The sequence below is a fragment of the Streptopelia decaocto genome (assembly GCF_964273445.1).
Source record: "Streptopelia decaocto genome assembly, chromosome: 3".
Lineage (NCBI taxonomy): Eukaryota > Metazoa > Chordata > Aves > Columbiformes > Columbidae > Streptopelia > Streptopelia decaocto.
This window is the reverse complement of record NC_138656.1, coordinates 61,218,157-61,229,830: the sequence shown is the minus strand read 5'-3', so window position 1 is coordinate 61,229,830 and position 11,674 is coordinate 61,218,157. Positions and strand designations below refer to the sequence as shown.

Here is an 11,674-nt window from a genome sequence, read left to right as displayed (position 1 = left end):
TATTAAAAAGATAACGTTTTGGATTTGCTGACCTTGCTGCTCTTTAAGGCTGAAAATTTTCTTTGAACATGTTTGGATTTTAGAGGGAAGTTGAGCCACCTGCCTATGAGTGATCAGAGTGAAGACAAAAGTACTGAGCACTGGCCACAGCAAAAGAAAGTTTGTCATCTGCCAGGTAAGGGAAAACACTAAACTTTTAACCTTTCTATTCTGAATTTTCCCGGGTTTGAAATCAAATGTCATACTAGGAAGCAAACAAATGTTTTTACATATGTTCTGATCACTAAAACAAATATGAGTCATTCACAATGATGTTTTCTCACCCTTCTTTTTCCACGTCTGGGAACTGCATGTCAGCTTCTTTGTTCCAGATAGTGAAGTCCTTTGTGTCTATATACAACATTTGCAGCAGCAGCATAAACTACACTTCTGCCAATATGGCTCTGCTCTGACTTTGGGGGATTTTCCACTGTTCTTTGCACTACTGGCCAGGAAACCTGACTCTTAGAGCAAGCCATGCTATGGTCCTTTGCACTCCCAATCCCACTGACACCCTTTGAAGCTCATGTAAATGCTGTAAAACAAACAAAAAAAACCCCACAGACTGTAGCTGGACCCTAAATTAGTTCATAATATTCATGTATGCAGTTATTCTTTATTTAATTCAGGAGTCATGTTTGCTGAAAATTGAGGTCCGCACTATATTCTAGATCAGTGCCCCAAGCTAATGAGCATTTGAAACTCACTTCCTGATGCTTTTCATCATCCTATATGATGCTTTTTGAGCTTATCCAATGCTGTTTATGAACTACCTAACCCATAGATTAAAAAATATTTCTTATGATAGAAAAATATCATTATTATTAGGGATCCTTCCTGTCACTAAAATCTATGAATAAGAATATAGAAGTAAGTACAGAGGTTTTCTAAAAATATAATAAAATTATGTAATTCCAAATGTTCTTAGGTTAAACCAAACCAAGTTAAAGTTCTGGAAGTTTACTCCTTTCCTATAGATTTTAATATACCAGCTAATATAAATTTTATAGAGCAGTAATGTGACATATTAAATATGTATAAACCACACAAGTAGCCTTCTATCTAGGTGTTCTCTCCCTGGCCTTGATAGAAAAAATATTACCAGTAATATATACATAGTCATACCTCATTAAGCTGTTGTTACTTAGAGACTTCTGTGCCACTCATTAGCTCTCCTACCATGTAAATTGCCTTCTTCCTTCAGTACACGACCTGCCTACATTTTCAGGGTACCTATGCATGGGTGCCTAAAGCTCTGTACATCTAGTTTTCCCTTTCTGCCCTGTGACATAGGATGCTGTTCACACATCTACAGTGCTGACCCTCTGCCCAAATGCCTTTGATGTTCTCCCTTGCCAGGAAAATGTCTAAGGCCAGCCCAAATTTCCCAGGAACCCACTATTACACCTGGCTCAGATCACAACTGTTGTTCACAGCCACTTCCAAACTGAGGCTCCTGAGCTGTATTTGAGTAGCAACAAAAGCTGTAAGAGAAGAACCTTTCTCCTTTGCATATGTACCTGGCTTTGTACTGTCCAGGGAGAGAGAAAGCTACAAGAAACAAAGTAATATACAGAAAGACTTTTTTATTTTTTTCCTTAACTCAGAATTTCAAAATAGAGCAGATGTTGAATGCAAGAGAAATTAGAAACTCTGATAGGGCTCAGGGGACAATTAGAGGGAAGTTACTTGCCAGAAAGAGTTGAATTTCTAGATTGTGTTGCGAAAGGTGTCTGACAATAGATAGGTAGGTTAAGGCTAGAAAGCCAGATAGAATGATGCATGGACAAGTTTGTGGGAGCTGGAGGGTTTTCTCTTGTTGCAGACACCTTTCTCGGGAGCAGTGTCATCTTGTTATGACAACACTTTGTCAGATGAAGTCAAGCTCAAAAGTCTAAACCATGCATCAACACACCAGCTTTTTGGCTCAGATAAGTGAGGTCTATAGTCATATCAGCAATCTGTGTCCTTTTGGGATGAGGTTGCTCTGAACAACACTATGTCCTTACCTATCTTCATGCTTGTCTGAGTCATACTGCCCTATGCATCCTGGCCTTGGGTCATTGCAGATAGCCCTGGAGCTCAGCAAATCACCAGACAACATCTTCTGACAGTTCACATAGGCTGTCTGTAATACACTGAAAACATTGCACAGATTCCAGGTGAAGAAGAGAACCATAACAGAGTCTGTTCCACAGGCAGGGGTGTTTCCAGCCATTCATTGCCTCTGTAACAAGATTAAAAAGCTAACTGAGGGCATTAATTTGTAAATAAACAGGAAGAGAACACCCACATCTAGTCGCTATTCAGCCATTTCACATGATTCAGCCTCGGGAAATCTGCATTACAACAGCAATATATCCAGTGTAACATATAAATTCACCTTCAGGAGTAGTGTATCTGTCAACCTGGGGTGAGACAAGTGTTCACTTCCTTGGCACTATGTTTTTTTGACTGTGGATATCCACCTCTCCTTCCTTTCTCTCCATGACTGCAGAAGACTGTGCCTCTGCACTAGTTCTTCACTTTTTTCTCCTGATGAAGAAAGCTGCAACAGACTTAGCAAAGTACAAGTTTCATCACAGTCTTCAGCATCTGCAGACTTAAGTCTTCATGCTCTAAGGAAAAGTAGCAATATATTTGGGAATTACTGTAACATCTACAACCTTGCATTTCAGAGCAATTTTGTGGGGAGCTGAGGGATGTGGAAAGGAAGAGTCAGGCATGAACTCATTCAGCAGTGGCAGCTGCTTACAACAGATGCATCTTTTCCCACACTCTGAAACTACTGCACTGCTTCAGATGTCATTAACAGCAATATGAAGAGCAATATGTGGTCCCAAGCTGGAGCCCTTCCTAATGATGGCCAGGGCAGAAATAAAGAGGAGGGAAGGAAGTGGAAGGTACCTTAGGAAGGATGCATCTTTTTGGCTCTCTGTGCACAGTGCTTTCCATTCTGTCATGTGCAAACAAAATTTTTCCTGGCATTTGGATGAATTTTTTTTTAGATTTTGGGCAGTATGTCTGGGTATAAGGACTGTGGTTTGGGTGAGGCAGATTAAGCATTCTAATATCCAAGTTCCTTTCCAATGACCACAATGGAAGAATTGAAGATTTGAGAAGAGGAATTCCATCCCGTAGTAGAAGATAGAACGTCTTGGTGTGCCACCTATGCTGAGAAGGGAGAATACCTAAAGACAAATATTAAAGTGCCTCCAGTGCTAAGCCAGAACTATAAAAGGAAGTCAAATAAATTACTTAGTCAAGCAGGGCTGCTCAAAAAGACAGGCTCATAAATTTGAGGGATTCCCAAATGTACTCTGAAGTTATTCTGATGAATGAATGAACCAAGGTGTCTGAGTCCAACTCAGCAGTTTTTCCAAGAGGTGTATGATTAAATTCTCCCATTGTGGCCAAGTTCTGTGCTTCAGACAATCCTGCTAATTGCTAACAAAAAGACTTATCCACTTGATCTCTCTGGATCTGCAGCAGATCCCCCAACAATGCCTATATTTTTTCCTCTGTATTATCATTCAGACTTTCAATATGTGTTTCCTGCTGTATTCTGAACCACTGAGTGAGATACGTGGCATAATCTCCTTCACCTTTTTTCCTCCTGTTGTTTCTGAATAAGCTATACTCTTTGGTATTAGTATTCCAGTCACATATTCACATGACTGCACCCTACCAAGTTTCTCTTATGTCAATTAAGTTGTCATTTTGATCTTGCACTAAGTTTTCCAGCTCTTTCTATTTTTTTTGATACATTTTTACATCAGCATCAACACATCTAGGCTGAACATCAATTGGTTTGCTTTCTTCTTCTTCCTCCAGTGACATTTTTAAAAGAATCATACCGTTTTCATTTTTTTCAGTATTTTTGTCTAGGTCATGTTTATTTGGACACACATGTCACCAGCCTGACAGGATATTTTTGTGCATATCTGATCAGAATAGCAAATGCTGAAGTCCTTTTTCCTTTCTTTCCTTTTTCCTTTTTCCTTTTTCCTTCTCCTCTCCTTCTCCTCTCCGAAATGGAGTCCATCTCTTCTCAGCAGTCCATCCCATCCTATCACGGAAACACATGGTTATGCTGAGGAAATCAAGGTCTTCCTTGTAACACTGTGCACATCCTTACACACATGCACTCATTTGACATTATCTCTGAGTAGAAACTGCAATCATCAGTGCTTCTAGGTCTCTCCATCTTTTCACCCAAGAAATATTTACATCTCAAAAACCACAGTGACCACTATTGTCAGAGCGCAACATGATTCCTAGAGTCTGAACTAACCTCTAGCTTTTTTAGGAAAAGACAATACCTATGTAAGACTGTGAAGAACTTTAATGTACCTAATTCATGAAACACAGTGTGATATTATTAATAAGATTGATGCTAAAATGCAGAAAGTGGAAAAAATGCAATCAGAATAGACATTCAGAAATGTCTTACTCTTAGGTGTATACTCCAAAGTAGGATCACTTCTATCAAAACTGCTCACGTATGAGGGTTGCCTAACCATACTTTTAAAAATAGCCAGTAATAGGACACTGCGGATTATCACAGCCTATCTATTCAGTGCTTCACTCTCCTACCTTTAGTTTTTCCCATGTCAAACAACTTTCATCTGTTGCAATTTATTTGTTCTAACCACAACTAGCATGGAGAAAAATTTACTCTCTTATTCTGTGCAAATTGCCTAAATCTATACTGGTAAAATAAAGAGAGCCAGAACACAGGCCCAAATGGTGGACGTGGATTTTCTACAGTGCCACATTCCTAGAATGGGCCTTCACAGAGTTTGGGCATTGCCCCAATCACTACCCAAACACAGTTTGAGACTTATTACCAGCTCAGATGCAACTGTGTTGTCATAAAGGCTGTAAAAGAGATTAAAGGCCAGATAATATCTCCAGGCCAAAACAAACTCTGGTATTCTTTTTTTTTTTTAAGATAAATGCATGCTTTATATAGTTAATAATTCTTATCAACTCTCTTTTTTTGGACTAAACCTTGTCAGTCTCAGCATTTCTTCACAGAGTCCAGATCAGTCTCACTGGAACCTGTACTGTTTTCAACTGACGTTCCAAAACTGGTCCCTGAAGTGCAATTCCCAAAATGCAATACTCAGCTGCCCCCTCACCAATGCTGAGTGAAGATTAACATGATGATTTCCTGTGTACTACAAATAATATTCCTATTTATGCATTCCAGATCACTTCATACACTTCTCTAAGTACAGCCAGATGAACTTAATGAGCTCTAATTGATTTTGTAAATCTCTAACTTATTTAATAATTTTTAACATGTTATTCCAGCATTTACAGCACCATAGCATTTGTTGCTGAAGCTGATTACATTAGCAGTGATAAGACAGTCAGGCTTTTCAGTGAGAAAAAAATCATTAAATATTTGGGTCTCACGAGTAATATTTTTGGTAGCATCAGCTGGTGGTCATGCAGAAGATCCTAATATTTTTATTATTTTTGTACCTCTTCTGTGAATCATTGAGAAATTCCTTTCTCCAGAGCTGCCAGTGTATCCACTTTCAAAAGCACTAATATGTGTTTTAAAATTATATGTTAGGCTGTTAAGACTTTTAAGAAATGAACTGTGCCTCATAAACCAATAAGGAATGCCTTGAAGAGCAAATCAATAAGATTAAAATGATTAAGATAACTAAACAGTTATTGTTGTCAACTGACCTCCTATCTTGTGCTGTTGTGGCCCCTGTTGCCCATGTTAATTGACCTTGACATATGTTAGTTGTTTCCTGAAGTCTCAGCTGCATAGCTTCTCTGTCGACAAAGATGCAGTGACACGAGAACCCTGGCTTTACCAGTGCTTCTTGCCTTTTGACATGGACTTCTGTATGAAATAAAACCCTGTGTGCAGCTGGGCTGCAATCTGCTGGTGGGACGAAAGGGTGTTTGCTCAGAGCAGCAGACCCTGAGGGTGACTGCATCGGTGACTCTGACACAGTAATGAAAGAAGTTTGCTAATTTGCAATCTAGCTAGTGCTGGCTGATAAAGGGATATGTACTGTAACCTCAGTCTTATCTCTTTCACCAGGTTTACACTGGCGTGACACTGCTGAATTTAGAGAAGCAGTTCCTGATTTACTTCAGGGCAGGGACAGAATCAGGTCTGATTTTTGTAACACAGCCCATACAGATAACAGCTCTCACTGGCAACATCTTTGGTATATTTATACAAACATATTTATAGACTTTCCTCTTTTTGTGAAAATATTTTTGATCTTTCCAGTACCTCTCATTAAAAAATATTTCTAAGCTAAACTCAGGACAAATAAATTACAACTCTGGTTTCTTTCGAGTAGGGGAGCCTGCCTAAATCACTGCCACATTCTTCCCATAGTAGTCGCTTAAAATTAATAGCACATGCAGAGGAAAAACTAAACCCTTTGACGTCACTCCTGAAATGAAAACAGCGAAGGCTTCACTCCACCGAGCTGCCAGTGCGGCCGGGGATTGGTTTGTTGGTCTGCTCTCCCGCGCCGGTGGCGGTGACAGCACCTCCCAGCCCAGCCTGGGCTCGCAGCACAGGCAGGCAGACTGCAGCAACGCCGCTCTACCCCAGCCTGACACTGGCAGAAAAGTGCACACTCTTCCCGAGTCGTTTTGCTTCTTAAGGTGGTTTTATTGGCTGGGTTGGGGGACTTGGGAAGGTTTTATTTTCCTTTTTTATTTTTTTCTTTTTTTTTTTTTTTTAAAAAAAAGATATATATTTTTGCTTGCTGTTGTTACTTAATTCTGTTCCTAATCCTGGATGCAGTTACTGGATTCTGCAGTACAAGTCTTCATGAACAAGCTGCACCGCTTAGAGATTTCACGGCATTCAAAGGTCACAGAACTGCCACTATGGTTAAATGTCTTGTTTAATGGTTGAGGTATGTACAGCAAACCTAAAAGAGGCAGCATGATTATTTTTGAAGGGGAACTAAAATTCTGAGGGGGAGAGGGAGATAATACTATTATTTAGTGGAAAAGATTTTTACTGGTGATTGTTACTACAGCAACCGGTTTTTGAATTTCCTCCCTTTTTCTCTTTATTCAAACTAGATGAAAATTTTCACTTGTGTTGATTTAACCATTTGATGGCAAAAGAAGATTGCAGAAAGAATCTGTTATTGTAGTCCTTTCTGACCCCGCTGAGGAAAGTGTGATTGCATTTTCTATATGTTTTCCTAGTACTCTGTGGCAGGAGGGGAGACCTGGGACTTGGCTGGCTTAGAGAAAGGGAGAAGAAAGCAGAAACTCATTCTTATCCTGAGGGGACTGTGAGTTTGTCTGAGAGTTAGAGCAGAGAGAGTTGGAAATAAACAGGTCAAGCAAAAAAGAGCATCAGCCTCATTTTTAGGAGTACATGTACCACATAATATTGTTTTCCTCCATGCTAAGATTGCTTTACTTGCTTTGGGTTCAGAAGTTGAAAATTAAGAAGCAGCCTGCACTTTGACTTATAAGCAGATCCTCAGTGGGAAGGGAGGTAACTGATTGTCTTGTATCAACACCAGTTTTCAGATAGCTTTTGCTACTTAAACAGAGAAGAGTGGAAATTTGCATGGAAGTTGAAACAGTGTAGCCTGACGTCTGTTTGATAGCTTATAGGTTCAATTCATATTTCAACTAGTCATCTGTCTTGAATGAATATTGCAGCATTACAGCGGACAGTGTGTGTTGCAGGAAATGAAAGCAACAGCTAGCATAAAACTAACAGTGTTTTCAGAAGTGTGATTCTAAAATGTAACAGGAGGAGCCACTTGTCAGAGCTCATGTGTGCGTGTATGAGTGGTCTTAAAATCATTTCAGTCAACACAGCTGATTTCTATTGTTAATTGGATTAATATACAGATATGCTCAATGACTAGCAATCTTCATATTTTCCCAATTGGTGAAATGAGACTTTTTATGTTTCTGTTTGAGACATTGCTGTAGATATAAACCCTCTGCAATTGGAAAATATTTCAGTTTAACTTTAAAAAATATATCTAAAAAAGTAATTAATACAACAAGGAACAGAACATGAGCACACCTACCTCATGCACGGCATCTCAAAGGGTTACAAAAATTAACTACACTAGGCTGAACCATGCTAGCTTAAGGACTGCAAAATATTAGCTCTGAAATGCAGAGGATGTGATATGTGCTGTGAATGGACAATTGCTATTCTGCAGTGCCTAGTGGGAAAACAAGGACTTTGTGTATTGCAAACGCATAACTGCAGCTCCTCCATTTCCTCTGCTGTATCTTCACTGATGACTGCAGAAACAAAGAAGCTTGTCACAGATAAACTCTTTAGTGCTCCATCTCTTTGGAGACACTTGAGGATATTTTTTTTTCGTGTCATCCAACAACCCAAAGTCAAGCTTCGTTAGTTGAACTGTTATTCTGTAATCTCCAAGCCATTCTGTCCTCCCCAACCCTCCCCAAAGTCTTACTATATAAACTGCCAGCTGATTTCAAAAAACTAAAGCACTGTTTATCTAGCCCCAAGTTTAGAAAGGTTAATATAATACTTGTTAACAATTAGTTAGCAAATTTGACTAAAGAGAAGACTCAGTCTATAGGCAAGTTCTGTAAGGAACAACCCTGTAACTACATGAAGATAAAGAAGTTTCCAAAAGACAATCTCAGAGACATTTGTTTATAAACATTTCCTAGAATTAAATTATTCCCTTATTTTGATAAACTTTTTTAGACGCGCTTAGTTTTTAAGCTCTGTAATATACGTTTTGCTGCATCTGTGTTTTGTAGCAACTACTGCTGGTGATACAGTAAATATGCTAAGTGGACTTCAGCTGAGGAAATGGCACTGTTTTTCTACTTTAGTAAGACAGGCTAAGCTGCAATGTTTTCTCTGAACATTCTCAATTCAGCAAAACAAAAAATACAATTTAAGGTTGGCTTCTCTGAAGTGGATGAAAAGTTTACTGACATTTGCAGTCATATTGTCTCAAAAAAAAAATAGTCTGTATTGCAGAAGTTTCATGGGATAAGAATGGCTCCTCATTCTGAGTTTATTTCTGTAGGGTGGACAAGAGCTGGAACCAGAGAAGTTCTAGTGATTCCAGCAGAGTAAGGCATACTCTGCTGAATCTGATCCAGTGTACTGCAGATCACTTTTTTAAAATGAGAGATGTTTAATTCTGTAAACTAATATATATATATATATATATACACCATTATACCAACAGCTGTTTCCTCCCCTTCCTCCCTGTTTATGTACTTTTTCCCTTCTGAAACCCAACCCTTTGCCTGCCCTTACCTCTAGGTAGGTCATTGAAGCAGACTGATTTTCCACTGTCTTCATTGCAATTATGAAGTGCAATTGAGACATTCAATCATACGTAACTCCTTTTCACTCACCCCTGGTTCTTCTACCAATACTTAAAGCATTTTTTTAATGAGCAACAGTCTGAAAATTGAAATTTTATGACATGTATGTGGCTTTCTTGTAATTTTTCAGTCTCATAGGAAAAAGAAAAACAAACACCTTCTTTTGTACTTTAAATTTCTTTACAGGAGCTATATGAAGCACAAATGCCAGCTACTAACCAAACCATTATTGTCAATAGACTAAAGCCACTCGCCCCTTTATTTAATAATAAGAAATATTCAGGACTTAATCTGTGCTATGATCAAGCTAGATACGGGGCCAAAAGCTCTTGATGCAGTTGGGCTAACAGAAAAACAAGTCATTTGGGCAACCGGGAAGACATCCCATGTAAATGAGCATTCTTAGCAAGTCGTTACTGTTCATCTTTTCTTCCTTTTTGTGCTTGAAATTATTACAGCACTCCATGTGTTTGTCACAGGGTGAAAGTGAAAGGGACAGCTGGGGTCCTACCAGCTGCCAGAACAAAATTAAGTGTTTTGTAATGAAATGATGGCTCAGTATTTCTGCTTCCACATCCATATTGGGTGGAAGATGGGATTCTCTACATTGGAATTACAGCATTCATTTTTCTTGTTCCTCAGCCAGAAAACAAGCTTACCCTTGCAGAGACACCAGTTTTTTACACTTTCAGTGAAACGTTGGCTTTACATATAGTGTGAAATTTGCACTTTTCAATCACAATCTTCAGGATGTGGAACTGATTTTATTTAGAGTTTATATCTTGTGGGCACCGGGACACACAGACACATAGCTCAAGTGCCTAAAGCAGTTCAAAAGTTCCAATGCATTTTCTTTCTCGGTGAACACAAGGCGCATCTTTTTAGTCATCTAAAGCGGATCAACAGTAGCTGAAAAGCTGGGCCACAAAGCTGGACATCACATACGCAATCAGATGGGGGTGGCTGGTAACCTTTTCCTGTGATTTCACAGTAAAGGAGACAAAATCAAAAAATGCATCGTCTGGTAGTAGTAAATATTTGTCAGATCTGAAGGATTAACTTAGTGTAATTATTAGAGAGAGAAAATGTATTTGTTGTATTTAAGACAATTTTTTTAATGTCTAGAAATTTAAAATGCAAAATGAACTTCTGAAAGATTTCTTAGCAAAAAGAATTCTTCTGTATCTTCCTTAAAACTGGTTAGAACACTTTAAAATCTTATTTTTACTATTATTCTTACTGAACTAGCATTCCAAGAAAATTGCATTAGAAAACAATATTTGAACCTCTGAATTTGTCATTTTTCTCTTCCTGCAACAGACTGTGGGATTCCAGACATATATTGCTAGGGTTTACAGTGTTCGGATCTAGGCTGGTAGTAGCTATCTGTTTTAAAGGCTCCAGTTTTAAAGTAGAATATTAGCAAATCAGACCCAGATGACATGGAAGAGAGAATGTTTTGAGAAACCAGACTTCAGTGGCAAAACTCTAAGTGAAAATTTTGGGACAGGGACAATCCTCAAAAAAACCCAACAGTAAATATTTAAGCATTTCTTTTGCATACATTCAGTGGTGTGGTATCTGCATTTCATCGAAGCTGTAATTTTGATATACATTTTTCCCTTGTTCTGTTCGTAGTGAAAAATTTATTATGTAAATAGCGTTGAACTATAGAAATTAAACTAATGAAAGGACCTTATTGAGTTTGATTTTTTTATTCCATTCTTCCTCCCAGTGGGAGATGTGAGGATGGATGAGAACTCAGTTTAGCTACTTATTTAAGCCATACAGTCTCATGGTGGTATATTATATCCTTCTGCTAGCCTACTATCCAGCCAAATAACACATCCAGGTTGCCTGGATGGATAAACATAGCTGATGATCTCTCACTCCTAATAGGTGCGGATGAGTAGTTAGGATTCTCCCAGTCAAAAACAGAGACAAATTTGTTATAGTTTAGCTAAAGAATAACTGCATGGAGACAAAACCAGCAAGATTTATTTTTCTTTGAGCAGGTTATTTTTAAAATAAGAAACAAATATTTAGAAGAAGATAGTTGCAGAGGTAGGTTTGTTTTTTTTTATTTAGCTGGTAGGTTTATACTAGTTACCCACAAAAATTCCTGGTATGAGAAAACTCACCAACTAATATCTCACTATGGCGTGTTTTAGCACTGGCAGTGTAAGGTTTTTAAAAGTAGAGCACAGAACCTTCTGTCAAACTAAGTTTGGCTAATTGTCACAGAGGCAGAAAAACACACTTGTGAGGCAACTGC

At 38.5% G+C, this 11,674-nt stretch overlaps 1 protein-coding gene across 1 annotated transcript in view; it reads left to right on the top strand.

The window, feature by feature from the left end:
• The first annotated feature begins 6,564 nt into the window (after nt 1-6,564).
• PDE7B (phosphodiesterase 7B) overlaps nt 6,565-11,674 on the top strand; it is a 183,163-nt gene continuing 178,053 nt past the window's right edge. Inside the window, exons 1-2 of the mRNA XM_082048520.1 lie at nt 6,565-6,693; nt 6,836-6,950. Coding sequence (XP_081904646.1) covers nt 6,930-6,950 — 21 coding nt within the window. The 5' untranslated portion in view covers nt 6,565-6,693; nt 6,836-6,929. The remainder of the gene's footprint in view (nt 6,694-6,835; nt 6,951-11,674) is intronic.